Below are 19450 nucleotides of genomic sequence, written 5' to 3'. Positions count from 1 at the left end.
TGTACAGCACTCAATATTTAGTTGGAGCTCCTTTGGCCTGGATTACTGCAGCAATGCGGCGTGGCATGGAGTCGATCAGTCTGTGGCACTGCTCAGGTGTTATGAGAGCCCATGTTGCTCTGATAGTGGCCTTCAGCTCTTCTGATTTGTTGGGTCTGGCGTATTGCATCTTCCTCTTCACAGTACCTTATAGATTTTCTATGGGGTTAAGGTCAGGCGAGTTTGCTGGCCAATCAAGAACAGGGATACCATGGTCCTTAAACCAGGTACTGGTAGCTTTGGCACTGTGTGCAGGTGCCAGGTCCTGTTGGAAAATGAAATCTGCATCTCCATAAAGTTTGTCAGCAGCAGGAAGCATGAAGTGCTCTAAAACTTCCTGGTAGATGGCTGCATTGACCTTGGACCTCAGAAAACACAATGGACCAACACCAGCAGATGACATGGCACCCCAAACCATCACTGACTATGGAAACTTTACACTGGACCTCACGCAACGTGGATTCTGTGCCTCTCCTCTCTTCCTCCAGACTCTGGGACCTTGATTTCCAAAGGAAATGCAAAATTTACTTTCATCAGAGAACATAACTTTGGACCACTCAGCAGCAGTCCAAAGGCGAGACGCTTCTGACGCTGTCTCTTGTTCAAGAGTGGCTTGACACAAGGAATGCGACAGCTGAAACCCATGTCTTGCATACGTCTGTGCCTGGTGGTTCTTGAAGCTCTGACTCCAGCTGCAGTCCACTCTTTGTGAATCTCCCCCACATTTTTGTTTCACAATCCTCTCCAGGGTGCGGTTATCCCTATTGCTTGTCCACTTTTTTCTACCACATCTTGTCCTTCCCTTCGCCTCTCTATTAATGTGCTTGGACACAGAGCTCTGTGAACAGCCAGCCTCTTTAGTAATGACCTTTTGTGTCTTGCCCTCCTTGTGCAAGGTGTCAATGGTCGTCTTTTGGACAACTGTCAAGTCAGCAGTCTTCCCCATGATTGTGTAGCCTACAGAACTCGACTGAGAGACCATTTAAAGGCTTTTGCAGGTGTTTGGAGTTAATTAGCTGATTAGAGTGTGGCACCAGGTGTCTTCAATATTGAACCTTTTCATAATATTCTAATTTTCCGAGATACTGAATTTGGGACTTTCATTAGTTGTCAGTTATAATCATCTACATTAAAAGAAATAAACATTTGAAATACATCAGTCTGTGTGTAATGAATGAATCTAATATACAAGTTTCACTTTTTGAATAGAATTATTGAAATAAATCAACTTTGTCATGATATTCTAATTTTATGACCAGCACCTGTATATCAGGGAGTCCTTAATCACAGTCCTGGAGGGCCGCAGTGGCTGCAGATTTTTGTTCCAATCCAATTGCTTAATAAGAAGCTCTTATTGCTCAAGTAACACTCCTGCTTCACATTACTTGTTTCGCTCATTAAGATTTTGAACCCTTATTGCTTATTTTAGTCTTAAGCAGCTGTATTCTTGGTTTTTAATTGTTCCTTATTAGCCATAACATCCATCCATCCATTTTCTAACCCGCTGAATCCGAACACAGGGTCACGGGGGTCTGCTGGAGCCAATCCCAGCCAACACAGGGCACAAGGCAGGGAACCAATCCCGGGCAGGGTGCCAACCCACCGCAGGACACACACACAAACACACCCACAGCACACACTAGGGCTAATTTAGAATCACCAATCCACCTAACCTGCATGTCTTTGGACTGTGGGAGGAAACCGGAGCGCCCGGAGGAAACCCACGCAGACACGGGGAGAACATGCAAACTCCACGCAGGGAGGACCCGGGAAGCAAATAGCCATAACATGCAAATGACAAAAGAGATTAGCATTTCTCCATTTAGCTTGTTACCATTTACACTTGCTGTGTATTTATTGTGCACTATTGGGTTTAATTAAATACTTGGAAGGAAAGTGAAGAGTAAAAACAGTAGGACTGAGAATTACTCGGCTGTTTTAGACTTCAAATCATTTGGATGATATCCTTAGAAAGGGGAAGAAAATCTGGGATATGAGAAAGACCTGACATAGTGGAGTTAAAGCACTAACAAGCCGTGAAATGAAATTACTGGCAAAAATTGCTTTCTAAGTAAGCAACTGGGATAGAACAAAAACCTGCAGCCACTGCGGCCCTCCAGGACCGTGACTGAGGACCCCTGCTTTATATGAAACCGGTGCATTTCACTGGCATAAACCCAGAGCTGGTGTTCTGTCGATTCTTGTCAAAATAAGCTACACATGCAAATATTTACACATTGAAAAGTGAAAACGTCGAAATGAACATGACATGTTTACCCTTAACTACTCACGCTGGTGTATTTTGTACACCAATCTGTTATTTTTGTCCAACGTCCTTTTACTTGGACCTTCCGCCATCTCTCCTCAACATGATTCACTACAAGTACCGTGTCACAATGGTGTGTCCCTCCAGTGTGCCCCCAGCCGGTTTTATGAGTGGATGCACAGTCGCTAGTGCATTTGGTACTCCGGGCGGGTACTTGCATATGTATGGTTCGTTGCATACATTTTCCTTGTCTCTCTATTATAAAACAAAAATCTTGAGACAAGACTATTGCCAAGAGATTTTTTCAAGTCCCGTCCTCCTCTCAAACACTTCAGGTTAACGGCCCACGCCCGCGGTCCTCTCACCTCTCGTTCGCGTGAATGCTTCTGTCAGGCACAGTTCCTGCGCTCTCGTCTCTCATAAATTTTTACAATCAAATTGGTTAAATGCGTATCAATAGACTGCTGAAACAGTTGGTGGTGATGTTGCGGAAGATGAAAACATCAACTTACAATATCACAAAGAATATCTACAACCGTTAACACCGTCTGGTCTTCCACCGGCTGAATTACTGTTGAAAGAAGGATGCATTGTAATGTTATTGCGTAATTTATGTCTGAGTGATGGGCTATGCCATAGGAGAAGATTAGTTATATTCAAAATTGGCCAGACAATTCTGACATGTAAAATTTTAACCGGTGACAAGAAAGGTAATGAAGTACATCTTCAGGGGATAACATTAGATAGATAGATAGATAGATACTTTATTAATCCCAAGGGGAAATTCCCATACTCCAGCAGCAGCATGCTGATAAAGAAAATATTAAATTAATGAGTGATAACAATGCAGGTATACAGACAGACAATAACTTTGTATAATGTTAACGTTTACCCCCCCAGGTGGTATTGAAGAGTCGCATAGTGTGGTGGAGGAACGATCTCCTCAGTCTGTCAGTGGAGCAGGACGGTGACAGCAGTCTGTCGCTGAAGCTGCTCCTCTGTCTGGAGATGATACTGTTCAGTGGATGCAGTGGATTCTCCATAATTGATAGGAGCCTGCTCAGTGCCCGTCGCTCTACCACAGATTTCAAGCTGCCAAGCTCTGTGCCTACAATAGAGCCTGCCTTCCTCACCAGTTTGTCCAGGCATTAGACACCAAAGGAGATCTTGATATGCCATTCATATTAAAACATTAACAGTTTCCCATGAGAATAGCTTTTGCAAAGACAATTAACAAATCACAGGGACAAACATTCGAAAAAGTCAGTTTATTTATTAGAGAGAGAGAAACGATATTCACTCACGGGCAGTTATACGTTGCGTTGTCACGATGTAACTCCAAACGCGGAATCAAAATTCAATGTGATATTGACGAAAAGTTAATTCCAAATATTGTTTTTACTGAAGTTTTTTTTTTTATATAATTTTATTGATTTTATTGTAATCATTCATACAAATCGATCAATTTTTACAAAAAATAGGATTGAAAAACAAGTCGAACCCACCCCTGAGAGAGAGAGAGCATGGCCAATGGGGGTTAAACTTAAGGCTTGTAGACATACCTAAATTGATGAGTTTAATAGGCCAGTAGAGATGAATGGAGAAGAAAAAGAAATACGGAGATAATATTGCTGCCTCGGTGCTTTAAGAGCTTATTCTAAAATTTTATTGATTATATCCGGCCAGGTTTAAAAAAAAAATTCTGTACAGATCCTCTGACTGAATATTTGATTTTTTCCAATTTCATATAGTATAAAACATTGATTACCCACTGACTTAATATTTTTTCCAATAAACTCGGTTTTCTGAAAAGCACACATAGCAATTGCTATGTGCTGTGGCTGCTGTTAGCGCATGTTTGGCACCTCTGGCGGCATTGGGACACCTCAATGGTCAGCAGGAATATACGGTGGGCTGGCTGCCTGGCTGTCTTCGCACAACAGGTGGGTGGAGCAGTGGCACTCGCAGTGTGACACAATATGGTTTATACCGCTTATCATCATAAGTGGTCGCCCTCCTAGGCCAGGGGTAAGCAATGTCGGTCCTGGTGAACCGCAGTGGCTACAGGTTTTCATTCCATCCCAATTGCTTAATTAGAAACCAATCATTGCCAATCTCAGACCTTATTTAATTTTATGGCTTGTTAGTCTGTGCAATGTAAGGCTCTTATATCGTAGATTTTTTTCCTTTCCAAGGATATCATCCAAATGATTTGAAGCCTAAAACAGATCATTTTCAGTCTGTCACATTTTTCTGTTAAGTGTTTTATTAAATCAAACAGTGCATGATGAACACACACAGATGTAATTAGAAAAAAGCTAGCTGGAGAACTGCTGGCTGCTTTGTCTTTTACATCTTATTGCTAATAAGGAGCAATTAAAACACTGAATGCAGCAGTTTAAGATTGAAATAAGCAATTAAGGTTGGAGAACCTTAACAAGCGAGACCACTAAAATGAAGCATTAAAATGTCACTTAAGCAATATGTGCTTCATCAGCAATAATTGAGTTCTCGTTAAGGAACTGGGTTGGAACAAAAACCTGCACATACTGCGGCTCACCAGGACCGACGTTGCCTACCCCTGTCCTAGGCGAATGCTGCTGTAGGCGCAACAGCTACATGAAAGTGTTCAGCACCGCGATCAGCTGGGGACCATTCAGATGATGCTGGTACCTCACTTTTGTTTTCGATATCCATCTCCAGAGCACTTGCATCAAACTCCGAGTCTGACAATTCAGAGTCCTATTCAACGAAATTACGTAAAAGGTCCACTGAGTATTTTGCTTTGCACATTCACTTTGGTCTCTCACCAGATGTCTGCCATTTTAGAGGTTGTTTGCTCTTCACTACTCACGCACAAGTAGGGAATCGAGGTTAAATCAGCAAAACTATGTAACTTTTCTTCTAGGAAAGAGAGTCAAACTAAAACGTAACAGCGAGTTTTGTTGCAGTTTACATCTGATTACTGTCCTCTACCCCTGAATTTTGACAAAAGTCGACATTAGCCCTGAAAGAGTTAAAAGAGGAGAGTTAGGATTCTTCCAGTTTAGCAAAATAAGTCTGCGTGCCAAAAGTGTAGTGAATGCCATCACAGTTTGTTTGTCCTTCTCCACTTTAAACCCATCTGGAAGAACACCAAAGACAGCTGTTAATGGGTTAGGAGGGATTGTGACCCCAAGGCTGTCTGAAAGGCACTTAAAAATTTTGGTCCAAAATGATGTTAATTTGGCGCAGGCCCAAAACATGTGACCCAGTGAGGCTGAGACTTGATTGCAGCGTTCGCAGGTTAGTTCTCACCCTGGAAACATTTTAGATTTTGAGTTGAATAATTGTATGCTTTGCGCATATGGAGCTCGAGTGAAGTCCCTGCATTGCTACTTTCCACTCCCTTTCTGATATATCGACTAAGAGATCTTTTCCCCATTGTCCTCTTGGATCTTTGAAAGGGAGGGACTGTAAAAATATAATTTTATATATTGCAGAGATGGTGTCTAAGTCCTGAAAATTGAGCAATATTTTTTCAGCATGGATGATGGTGCTAGATGAGGAAAATCGGGCAGGTTCTGTTTAACAAAGTTCCTAATTTGAAGATAGTGAAAGAAATGTGTATCTGGAAAGTTAAATTTGGAATGTAATTGTTTGTAGGATGCAAAGATGTTGTCTGTATAAAGATCCATCCATCCATTTTCCAACCCACTGAATCCAAACACAGAGTCACGGCGGTCTGCTGGAGCCAATCCTAGCCAACACAGGGCACAAGGCAGGAACCAATCCCGGGCAGGGATGCCAACCCACCGCAGGACACACACAAACACACCAAGCACACACTAGGGCCAGTTTAGAATCGCCAATCCACCTAACCTGCATGTCTTTGGAATGTGGGAGGAAACCCTCGCAGACACGGGGAGAACATGCAAACTCCACGCAGGGAGGACCCGGGAATCGAACCCAGGTCCCCAGGTCTCCCAACTGCGAGGCAGCAGCGCTACCCACTGCGCCACCGTGCCGCCCCTGTATAAAGATCTCTGAGCAATTTAATCCCACATTTTTTCCAGATATTAAAAACTGCATATGTTTGCGAGGGTTGAAAGAGGTGGTTCTCTTGTAGAGGTGCCACAGGTAAAAGCTTCTCCATCTTAAAATGCTTTCTACATTGGTTCCAAATTCTGAATGAGTGAAGCACAATTGGGTTATTAGTATATTGGCGATAACTTGTATTTATTGGGTCACAAAGCAGGGAATGTAAAGAAGTACTACAGGATTTTATTTCTATTGCGGACCAGGCCTGTGTATGTTCATCTATTTGTGTCCAGGTTTTTATGGCTTGTATGTTTGCTGCCCAGTAATAAAACTCAAAGTTAGGTAAAGCCATGCCACCTTCTGACTTAGGTCTTTGTAGGGTCACTCTTTGGATACGTGGATGTTTTGAGTTCCAAATAAATGAGGTTATTGTTAAATCTGCTTGCTTAAAAATGATTTATTGATGTATATTGGAATGTTTTGAAATAAAAAAAGAAGCTTAGGAAGGATATTCATCTTAACAACGTTAATTCTTCCAGCTAGAGTGAGATGAAGGGTTGACCATCTATGCAAGTCTTGCTTAATTTTTTCCATACAGATGGCAAAATTTTGTTGATAAAGAGCTTTGTGTTTACTTGTGATATTTACCCCTAGGTATTTAAACTGATCTGCGATGATAAAAGGTAGGGTGGCTAATCTAATATTGTATGCTTGAGAATTCACTGCAAAGAATACACTTTTATTCAAATTAATTCTGAGACCAGAGATCTTTTGAAATTCTATAAGTGTTGTTAAGAATGCAGGCACAGAATTTTGTGGGTCTGATATATCAATTATGGAAAATCCACTGCATCCACTGAACAGTGTCATCTCTAGACAGAGGAGCAGCTTCAGCGACAGACTGCTGTCATTGTCCTGCTCCACTGACAGAGTGAGGGGGGAATTGTCTGTTTTTACCTGCATTATTATCAATCTTTAATTTAATATTGTTTTTTGTATCAGTATGCTGCTGCTGGAGTAAGTGAATTTCCCCTTGGGATTAATAAAGTATCTATCTATCTATCTATCTATCTATCTATCTATCTATCTATCTATCTATCTATCTATCTATCTATCTATCTATCTATCTATACAGTACCATATCATCTGCATAGAGAGAAATTTTCTGTTCCAGTCTTTCTCTGATAATCCCATTTAACTGAAGTTTTACAGTAAAAGTGTAAGTTTAAAAAGTATTTGCATGTTAATTTCAAATCCAAACAAAACGAAAACGTATGATGCAACGAATAACGCATCATGAAACATAATTTTCTTTCAATTTATTACATTTTGCTATGTTTTACAATGGTTAATTACTCACAGTAATGTAAGATAGTTAGGTCTATTATGCATATGTAACAATTCCCATGAAAATAACAAACTGTTTAAATTGTACATCCGCCTCCCCATATGCGAGCGGCAGAGCTGTAAAGTGGCTATCATGTAGCGCCCACCCTGGTGTTGGCAAGCAAAGCGAGCAGGAGGCAGAGCCCCCTAGTCTTATATAAATGTCTATGCATGCAAGTGTGTGTGTCTGTCTGTCTGTCCGTCCCGTAAGTGAGAGGGGGTGTCAGCATAAGGGCTCCACCTCCAAAGATACACAAGTGAGGCCAGCACATCAGCAAAACTAAACCTCTGAAGAAAGAGTCACTTGCTTAGTCGCTAATACAGAAGTGAGGTGAGCACATCGGCAAACCGAAACCTCCTCGGAGAGAGATGCCCAGAGTGGTTCCTTTCAATTACCTGACATCTTTATGTTCCACCTCATCTGAACTAGTGTGGTGCTGAGGTGTCACCTGTTGCATGGCTGCACTCAGGTCCTAATTTGGATCCTGAGTTGGTTTGTCGTGTGGTGGGTGCGGTGATGTGCTGTATCAGCGCCTGCTCCTAACCTCTCTCTCTCTCTCTCTCTCTCTCTCTCTCTCTGTCTCTCTCTCTCTGCTCTCTCTCTCTCTCTCTCTCTCTCTCTCTCTCGACATTTCAATTTTTTTCTGACAATTTCAGAGCACGGGCTTACACAGCTAGTTGCTTATAATTCTTCCCTTGTAGGGAGATCTTTCATAAAATGGATCGGTTCCTAGATGGCAGTAGAATTAGGGCTATACTGCTTGAAGAAAATTAATCTGAAGAATAATTAGGAAGCAACGAAGATGATAATAAAGAGAGGGTTGTCAATGAAAGCGATCAAAATACAGATTCAGAAATCGCAATTGGCCAAGAGAATATACATGCTGACACAAATGTGGACTCTGGAAGTTCTGAAGAATATGATGAAAGTGATGAATATTTCATTTGCAAAGAGAAGGTAACTAAGTGGTGCAAAAAGCATTGTGTCTGCAAAGAACATTCAACGACTGAAGTGAAATGTGATCCCTGTGCAAATCCTGCAGTGGGCGAAAGTGTGACTGGTGACAAATGAGCACTGGAGAAGTGGATCAGGTTTATTTTCACATCGTCCTAAACTGTGTCACACTGTTTAGTAATTTGGTATTAAATGACATTAAAAACATGCAATTTAGGGCGGCACGGTAGCACAGTGGGTAGCGCTGCTGCCTCGTAGTAAGGAGACCCGGGTGTTCGCTTCCCGGGTCCTCCCTGTGTGGAGTTTGCATGTTCTCCCTGTGTCTGCATGGGTTTCCTCCCGCAGTCCAAAGACATGCAGGTTAGGTGGATTGGAGATTCCAAATTGGCCTTAGTGTGTGCTTGGTGTGTGTGTGCTCTATGGTGGGCAGGTGCCCTGCCCGGGGTTTGTTTCCTGCCTTGCGCCCTGTGTTGGCTGGGATTGGCTCCAGCAGACCCCCCGTGACCCTGTAGTTAGGATATAGTGGGTTGCTTAATGGATGGATGGACATGCAATTTGAAATTTTTGCAGTATTTGATATTACAAGCTCACAGCGTGCATATAAATCATTTTAACACTCGTGCATAAAGTACACCATGCGAGTACTTATGAGATGAGAAATGGTGCGAGTAGTTAAGGGTTAAAAGTTTGGGGTATTGCTCACCATCAGCCAATTTTTTTTTTCTTAAGGTTGCACATACCAGTCATGTTTGGCTTACAGTCACAGCAATGCTGGACAAAATAAACATTAAAATGGGAAAGGCATTGGATTGAGGCATTGGATACGTTTGCTCCTCATGGCTTAAATGAAAAATAATGATTTTATTAGGGTCTGTTTTATCCATCCATCCATTTTCCAACCCGCTGAATCCGAACACAGGGTCACGGGGGTCTGCTGGAGCCAATCCCAGCCAACACAGGGCACAAGGCAGGAACCAATCCTGGGCAGGGTGCCAACCCACCGCAGGACACACACAAACACACACACACACCAAGCACACACTAGGGCCAATTTAGAATCACCAATCCACCTAACCTGCATGTCTTTGGACTGTGGGAGGAAACTGGAGCGCCCGGAGGAAACCCACGCAGACACGGGGAGGGTCTGTTTTAATTAATTTTATTTATTTAAGAAACTTATTTATTGACTGTTGTTTTCAAATAAATGTATACTGCGCAGAAGAACATTTCGATAGGTTGTGTGGCTTGACAGAACACCGGTGTTTGTTCTGCCTTGTAGCACAAATCGATAGTTATGCCTGTCGATCTGAGGTATCGAATCGAAAAATACTACCCCACACAGTTCTGTCAAATTAAAAGAAATGTAGGTTCAGTTGTTTGACAGGAAAATGCTTCTAAATAAATCATTTTTATTATTATTTTATCATTTTTATTTTTTATTAGTCTTGTCAAGCAAGAAAGCTTTCAACTTGGACACATTGACAGAATTATTTCAGGTCATGTCAGGTGGGGTTGGGGTGCAGGCACCGGTACAACGCATTGCTGCACCCACCACATGAAAAAACAGCTCGGGATCCTGATTGGCAATGCCCCCTGGCAGACATGCGGTCCAGTCCCACCCTCTATCTACCGCAGCCAGGTGTTACGTGGGCGTCCCCTTGGCCTGGTTTAGTCTCTCGGGTCCTCAACAATGAGGATCTTGCACATTGTTGACAATTATTTCCTGTATTAGTAAATGTTGTCAAGTAAATTTTAATAAAAGTTTTTTTTTTTTTATACAAGTGATCCATAAACACAGCTGGGTAGCATCGCTCAATACCGTACAATGCGTTATTAAGAAGTAAGCAAGCAAGGACCATTTATAAAAAGTGTTGTCATTTCTACATGGTGTGAGTGAAATGTGTGCAAATACCCTTAAATGACAGTCTGCAATGTGCACTTTAATCACATCTGAATTGTTTCATTTGTAAATTGAAACTGTGGAGCAGTGTAGTCAATCACGGAAAAATGTTTTTTTTTTGCCAGACATTATGGGACGTAATGAACCTGACTAATCAATACTCTTAGAAATAAAATATTAGTACTATCTAGACGAGAACAGGCCATTCAGCCCAACACAGCTTGCCAGTCCTAGCCAGGTAATTCTTCTAAATTAACATCAAGTGTAGGTTGAACATCCCTAAAGTCCTATTTGGTAGCTTATTTGATGTGTCTCACTGTAAAAAAAATAATACATAAAAATACACTGCATTAACCATATATTATCACAGTCGCAAAACGTAAACAGTTAAAATAATGATATTAAATAGATAAATACAATACAGGGTCACACACATGTGCGCTTAGGAGACAACTAAAGGGCCTGAATAATTGTAATTCCATGCCTGACCAGCGGGCGGCAGGATGCGCTAATTGTCTCTCTCATTCCCTTACAGGCCATTCTCGGGAAATCCCGCCCAGTTCCGGCGCCACCGTTGACATCACTTCCAGTTCTGGCGCTGCCAATGACGTCTCTTCAGGTTCTGGCCCTGATTACATCACTTCCTATGCTTGTAGTTTAAAACCGCCATTTTAAGGCAGCAATTCAGTTCTGTGTCGGACTCATACCTGTGAACATGCCTGTTCAATTTAACCAGTTTTGCGGCCAGGATACGTTATCCGGGTGGCTCCCCCAAACCTTTACAATGACTCTTTGTCGTTCTTGTGACAACGGTTTACATTTGAGTAGTGTTTAGCTGTCAATACCGATTCATTGTTTCAACGGGCAACTTCATTTTACGTGTAACTGTCGTATTGCAGTAAACTCATAATGGTACAGAATTCTAAATTTGCCTAAAGTTAGTACATTTGCCCCTGCAAATACTTCTTCTCACCGCCCCATACTTATAAAAATGTAACGATGTTAGTAAAGTCATCATTCACTGTGGTTATGGAAGCTGATTTATTCAGAGTAATTTTCAATATGCTGGTGAAACTGTAGCACATCCAATATCAGAAAAGCAATGTTTCCTTCTCCATTGGGTAACATGAATTTTAATTCTGTAACTGTTGAATCAATGGCCAAAACAAAAGCTGTTTGTTTAGATTTTTCTTACTTTATTATAATTGAAGATTGTTGTTCGTCTCATACAGGAAAATGAACTGCCTATTGTAGGTATATTGTAGTCAGATGTAAATTAGAGAGAGAATGAAGCAGTCCAATTAATTATTACTTTAATTATAAGAATAATAATTCTTTACATTTGTATAGCGCTTTTCTACTCAAATATCCATCCATCCATTTTCCAACCCGTTGAATCCGAACACAGGGTCACGGGGGTCTGCTGGAGCCAATCCCAGCCAACACAGGGCACAAGGCAGGAAACAATCCAGGGCAGGGTGCCAACCCACCACAGTCTACTCAAATAATTATAATTAAAAAATTATAATTGTTGACTCCATTAGTTTTACTGAGGCAGACCATATACTGGTCTATGCTCCTGACCATTTTTTAATGGTTTAATGATTGGCAACTCAGGTGCCAGTCATTTAACTGTTAAATTAGGACCAACTTTTATTACAGTGTATGGTTCTCTGTGTGTAAAGAAAAACTTGTAATGTTTTTGTGAAATTTGCCTCAATAAGTTTCCAGCTGTGTCCCCCATGTTCTTGCTGAACACATTTTAAAGTCACCACTTGATCCACTGGACGCAATCCCTTCATAATTTGAAACACGTCAGTCAGGTCTCCTCTTCATCTTCTTTTCTTTACACTGTAAAGGCTCAGCTCTTTGAATCTTTGCTCATAACTCATCCCCTGTAGCCCTGAATCAGCCTAGTCGCTTTTCTCTGGACCTTTTATTGTGCTGCTATGTCTTTATGGAGAATAAAACTGCACCCAGGACTCCAGATGAGGCCTCACCAGTGTGTTATGAAGACTTGAGCAGACCCTCCTGTGACTTGTACTCCACACATCAAGGCGCTATATAACCTGACATTCTGTTTGCCTTCTTAATGGCTTCTGAACACTGTCTGGCAGTTGACATTGTCGAGTCCACTATGACTCCTAAGTTCTTCTCACGGGGTGGACTTTTGATTTTCAGACCTCCTATTGTGTATTCATATCTCACATGCTTACTTCCTACGTGTCATACTTTACATTCACCGACATTACTTGTCATCTGCCACAAATCTGCCCAAGCCTGTTTGTTGTCCCAGTCCTGGAGTCAGCCTCGTTGCTCTTCTCTGGACCTTCTCTAGTGCTGCTATGTCCTTTTTGTAGCCTGGAGACCAAAACTGCACACAGGACTCCAGATGAGGCCTCACCAGTGTGTTATAAAGCTTGAGCAGAACCTCCTGTGACTTGTACTGCACACATCAAGGCGCTATATAACCTGACATTCTGTTAGCCTTCTTAATGGCTTCTGAACACTGTCTGTCAGTTGATAGGTGTTGTATTCACTGTGATTCCTAAGTCCTTCTCATAGAGTGTACTTTTGATTTTCAGACCTCCCATTGTGTATTCAGACCTAAACTAACTTGAGGCTTTGGCTCAGCTCTTTTAACCTTTCCTCATAACTCATCCCCTGAAACCCTGGACTCAGTCTAGTCGCTCTTCTCTGAACCTTCTCTAGTGCTGTTATGTCCTTTTTGTAGCCCTGAGACCAAAACTGCATACATGACTCCATTCGAGGCCTCACCAGTGCGTTATAAAGCTTCAATGTAATCTCCTTGGACTTGTACTCCACACATCAAGATGCTATATAACCTGACATTCTGTTAGACTTCTTATACATTTACAGCAGTTGTTACTGACTGATCAGATGTATGTTTTTATTGTATAATAGTAACAATAAGAGCAGCTCACTACTTAAAATGTTTATTTTGGGACACGACAAGGCTCGAACCCACAACCTTTTGCAGAGGAGTAGGCAGATCTTACCACTGTACTACCAAAGAAGTCGTGACAACAAGCCACCCTAACCCAATTTCTTTTTCTTCGGTTATACCCTTGAATAAAAAGCGCACTTGTTTTGCTGTACTTGTACCTTTTGTGAAAGTGCTTATTTGATATTTGGACTTCAGTCTTCACACATTATACACTTCATGTCAAAATTTTGTCTATAGTAATAAAACATGAAAAAAGTTTGTCTTTTAGGTTTGTGTTCAACATTTCTTGTCTTTCCTGTTGTTCTACACTTCCATAGATCTCTGTAGACACGTAACACATGTGAAATGCATGTGTTCCAAATAACGAGATATTTTTTTTGCCTATACAGTTCTAGGTACTTCCTCACCCCTTGATAATCAAGGCCAGAGCTGGGAGACGTTTTTGCCGTTTCTGTGGCGGTGGGAGTGTGAGATAGCAGGCTGCTTGCTGATTTTGCTTGTCAACACATTTACAACACAAAACACGCTGACAGAGAGGTGCAAACAGATTTACGGTGGGCTGGGTTTACGAGTTTTTTCGTAAGCTTTGGTAATTCTAGTGTTAAACCACCATCTAGAACATTCTGTCTCCTTGTTGCTCACAAACCTGGGCTTGCTTAACCCTTCATATGCTAGATCAGTGGTTCCCAAACTCAGTCCTGGGGACCCCCTGTGGCTGCAGGGTTTTGTTCCAACCAACTTCCGTTTTTCATTGGACTCTTAGCCTAATGAAGTGAGTCGTTATTTCTCAGTTTATGTGTTTTGGAGTCAATGTAGAAATTACAAACTAAGTCTGGTAGATTTTTATTATAGTGTAATAAGCCGTTATATTGGGAATATATCGTTTTTTTAAGTCATTAACAGTATTTTCAACCTAATTTTCATTCTGATTTTTCAGGTGTTCTAGTTATTTCATTGATGATTTGCTAATTAGTGGGTCTGACACTGAAGTCATTGCAGCTTTCATCATCCCGGATGTCTGCTGTGCTGGTTGTTAATTGTTGTTCCTTTGTAAAAGTGACAATGACAATAAATATCTATCTATCTATTATATAGTGCCTTTTATATCTATCTATCTATTATATAGTGATGTGGTGGGCTGGCACCCTGCCCGGGGTTTGGTTCCTGCCTTGCACCCTGTATTGGCTGGGATTCGCTCCAGCAGACCCCCGTGACCCTGTAGTTAGGATGTAGCAGGTTGGAAAATGGATGGATGGATGGATATTATTTAGTGCCTATCTATCTATCTATCTATCTATCTATCTATCTATCTATCTATCTATCTATCTATCTATCTATCTATCTATCTATCTATCTATCTATCTCATATAGTGCCTTTCATATCTATCTATCTATCTATCTATCTATCTCATATAGTGCCTTTCATATCTATCTATCTATCTATCTATCTATCTATCTATCTATCTATCTATCTATCTATCTATCTATCTATCATATAGTGCCTTTCATTATCTATCTATCTAATCCTGCCAACTACACCATCTATCTATTAATGGTCACTATTAGGGTTAAATTAAGGGAGCAAACTACACAGGAAAACAACAAAAGAGAGTTAAGAATTTAGAACTTTAGATAAAAATAGAAATATTTCTAAATGTCTTACGGTACAAACGTAAAAACCATACTGTTGTGTTTTTCTGAATGCAGAATAAGAGAAGAGTAAAAAAGAGCAGCTAATTAAATAGTTAGATATCGATTATAATCAATGATTGTGAATCTGCTGGGAACACAAACCTGCAGCGACAGAGGGTCCGCTGAACCAAGTTTGATATTAATATGGACAATAACTACATTTCCCCTAAATACTGTAGCTGTGTGACCCTCTGAGATTGCTACATTATTCTCTCCCGCTGTGTTTGATTTCATACACCCATTAACAATGAAACACCTGAGCTCAGTAATTTAGAGTGGCCATGCAGTGCATACGACACACAATGAAGCCGAGACAAAGAACAGAAAAGAGTTCATTTGACTTTATTAGTCTCGTACAAGCATCGATACGACTTTATAGCGCTTGAAATTGAACATTAACATGCCACATAACAAAAGTGTGTGCTTTTAAAATGCATTTGGAAAACTCCACCACCAGCTTCAGCTCATCATTGACACATGGAGAAAATGTTGGCACGAAGAAAGTGATGATCTGTCACTCTGTGCCTGCATATTAAACTGCAAACCCACCACTAGCGATGTCGTTGCCTCCCGTCATTATCGTCTGGCACAAGTGGCCATCAGAAATGCTCAACAACAGTCTTCAGGGGCAGCTGGTTAAACCTAAAAGCCTGCTAAGTATACGCTGCATGGGGCGGCTCGGGCTGTCAAATTGCACCGTCTGGAGGGCGGCTTCAATAACGCTGACTTCGACGTAAAGAGAAAATTGAAAATTCAGGGACTCACAAAGCAAGTGGGTGAGTTTCATCTGGAGTAGTAGAAGGGTGGAGTGTGAAGACCTGTTAACGGGTGGCACAAAATGGTCACAATACAGACAGGAGGTTCATCCCTTGCTCCATTATCTCTCTTTTCCATGGGATATTTTTTGTTGTTCTTTAAGTATTAGTTAGAACTTTATGTTAATAACTATGTATGTACAGTCATTTGAAAAAGTCTGGGACCCCCTCTTAATTCCTTGGATTTTTGTTTCTCATTGGCTGAACTTCCTTTTAATATCTGACATGCCTTATGGACACAGTAGGATTTCAGCAGTGACATGAAGTTTATTGGATTAACAGAAAATATGCAATATGCATCATAACAAAATTAGACAGGTGTATAAATGTGGGCACCCCAACAGAGATATGACATCAGTACTTAGTTGAGCCTCCTTTTGTCCTCTAGACGCTGTCCTCCTATAGCCTCTGATGAGTGTCTGATTCTGGATGGAGGTCTTGTTCACCATTCTTCATACAAAATCTCTCCAGTTCAGTTCAATTTGATGGACAGCCTGCTTCAAATCATCCCATAGATTGTCGATGATATTCAAGTCAGGGGACTGTGACGGCCATTCTAGAACATTGTACTTCTCCCTCTGCATGAATGCCTTTGTAGATTTCCAACTGTGTTTTGGGTCATTGTCTTGTTGGAATATCCAACCCCTGTGTAAGTAACTTCAACTTTGTGACTGATGCTTGAACATTATCCTGAAGAATTTGTTGATATTGGGTTGAATTCATCTGACCCACAACTTTAACAAGGGCCCCAGTCCCTGAACTAGCCACACAGCCCCACAGCATGATGGGACCTCCACCAAATTTGACAGTAGGTAGCAGGTGTTTATCTTGGAATGCAGTATTCTTCTTCCGCCATGCAAAGTGCTTTTTGTTCTGACCACATAACTCCATTTGTGTCTCATCAGTCCAAAGCACTTTGTTCCCAAATGAATCTGGCTTGTCTAAATGAGCATTGGCATACAACAAGCGACTCTGTTTGTGGCTTGAGTGCAGAAAGGGCTTCTTTCTCATCACTCTGCCATACAGATGCGCTGAATTGTAGAATGATGTACAGATACACCATCTACGAGCTCATCAACCAATCAGCATTGAGCAGTGACAGGCATTCAAATCAGCACAGTGACAAGGGGACCCACATTTGTGCACAGCCAGTTTTTCACATTTGATTTCATTTCATACAACTAAATACTGCGTCACTAAAAATCTTTGTTTGGAAAACACCGCAGTACTCCTAGGAAATGAAGGACAGACCACTGATATCTTTATTGTTGAAAGGAGAGTCAATTATTATGCAGGCTGAGAGGGGTTCATAAACCTTTTCATATGACTGTATTTTTAATCTTTATTCCAGTAACATTCATGACTCTGGTGAGTCGTTTCTATGAAGTCAGTAGACGGTTTGGGGTTTGTCATGAGGTCATAAAGGGGTGTGTGACACTCTTGATATCTCAGCAAAAGGACGAAGGTCCAAGTCTTTAGAGTCCTGGTGCTCCTGTCTGTGAGACATGGCCGCTATCCAGTGACTTGAGATGAAGACTGGACTCCTTCATGTGTGTCTCTTGTGTCCCGCTGGTTTGACTTTGTGTTGCTCATGGAGTCCCGAATGTGGCACATGACCTGCACTGTGAGGGAGCGTCAGTTACAGCACTAATGTGGCACCATTACCCGAGGGTGATCCAGCTCACAGGACCCTCATTGTTGAGGACCTGAAGGACTGGACCAGGCCAAGGGGACGCCCACTTAACTCCTGGCTGCAGAACATAGAAGGTCATTTCTGTAGGGTAGGACTGGACCGCATATCTTCCTGAGGGGTTGCCAGCCGGGATCCTGAGCTCTTATGGTGGGTATGGCAGCACACGCTGTACCAGTGTCTGCTCTCCAACCTGACCTGACCTGGTGGTGGAGCTACGGGGGCTGCAGTCTCTCAGCAATCTTCCTTCCTGTACCAATGCTGCCAACAGACATTAGAGCTTTTTGATTCTCCAGCAATTCCTGGGAAGACACCCAACAATCTTTTTTTACATCTTTATAGCAATCAGTTATTTCAAACAGTAATATCCATTAAAACACTAGGAATGTCTTGGATGTATTTTTAAAATCAATTTAATGGTGTCTTCATAATAAAAGGTATCAATTTCTATCAAAACCTTAAAACCTCTGAGTGACGCCATACTTTTGAGCAGTAGTGTGTACTGTATACATACATAATCTGTCACACGTGTGTGCCTAGGGGACAACTTAAGGGCTGTGGTGACAGCAGTGTCCCTCCGCTCCAGGGATTGGTGCTGTATGCTAATTAATATCTTCCTCTGCATCACCACCTCTGATGTCACTTCTGGTGACCCGCCTCTTCCTACCAGAAGTGCTCAAAACTGGAAAATCTGCCACCTTAAGTCCGTTACAATTGGACTTGCACCTGAAAAGACGTCATCCTGACTTCATATTACTGTTTAAATATTACTAGAAATTCTCTAGCGCTTTATTTGGCCTCTTTGTTTTCTCCTAATTAATTCCATCCAGACATTATCCAACCTGCTATATCCTAACTACAGGGTCACAGGGGTCTGCTGGAGCCAATCCCAGCCAGCACAGGGCGCAAGGCAGGAAGCAAACCCCGGGGAGGGTGCCAGCCCACCACAGGGCACACACTCACACTAAGCGACAATTTAGGACCACTAATGCACCTAACCTGCATGTCTTTGGACTGTGGGAGGAAACCCACGCAGACACGGGGAGAACATGCAAACTCTACGTAGGGAGGACCCGGAATGTGAACCCAGGTCTCCTAACTGCGAGGTAACAGCGCTACCCACTGTGCCACCATGCCGCCCCTAATTAATTCCACAGAAGTAAATACTGAAATCTTAGCGAGAGTCCACAGCAGCTCCATCTTGTCCAGTGGTCAGGGTCCTCGTGGCTTCTTGAGTCACAGATTTCCAAACGAGAACGGTGTGAACTTGTAGCCTGATCCTTTATAGAACTTGTTTTGAAATTCCACCCTGAATTGGACAAAAGAGAGAAGAACAACATAATAATTAATAATAATAATAATAATAATACATTTTATTTATATAGCGCCTTTCCCATGCTCAAGGCACTTACAGAATATAATAAAGAACGGCAGAATATACAGTATATAGCATTGTACAAACCAGATAAATAAATAAAGAAGATTAAGACAGTAAATTCTGAAAAAAAAACAGACAACATAATTGATGGTCTCGCACACACATACAGGTTACATTGGCATCTTGACAGAGAAGTAAACTAATTCTAATTCTTTACATTTATATAGCGCTTTTCTCACTACTCAAAGCGCTCAGCAATTGCAGGTTAAGGGCCTTCATTGCTCAAGGGCCCAACAGAGCAGAGTCCCTATTGGTATTTACGGGATTCGAACTGACAACCT

The 19450-nt window shown here is 41.6% G+C and overlaps 1 protein-coding gene across 1 annotated transcript in view; it reads right to left on the bottom strand.

Moving 5' to 3' along the window:
- Positions 1–18883: 18883 nt before the first annotated feature.
- si:ch73-173p19.2 (V-type proton ATPase 116 kDa subunit a 1) overlaps positions 18884–19450 on the bottom strand; it is a 154351-nt gene continuing 153784 nt past the window's right edge. Inside the window, 1 exon segment of the mRNA XM_051928808.1 lies at positions 18884–19040. Coding sequence (XP_051784768.1) covers positions 18968–19040 — 73 coding nt within the window. The 3' untranslated portion in view covers positions 18884–18967.

Source organism: Erpetoichthys calabaricus, chromosome 6, assembly GCF_900747795.2.
Source record: "Erpetoichthys calabaricus chromosome 6, fErpCal1.3, whole genome shotgun sequence".
Lineage (NCBI taxonomy): Eukaryota > Metazoa > Chordata > Cladistia > Polypteriformes > Polypteridae > Erpetoichthys > Erpetoichthys calabaricus.
This window is presented reverse-complemented; position numbering and strand designations above follow the sequence as displayed.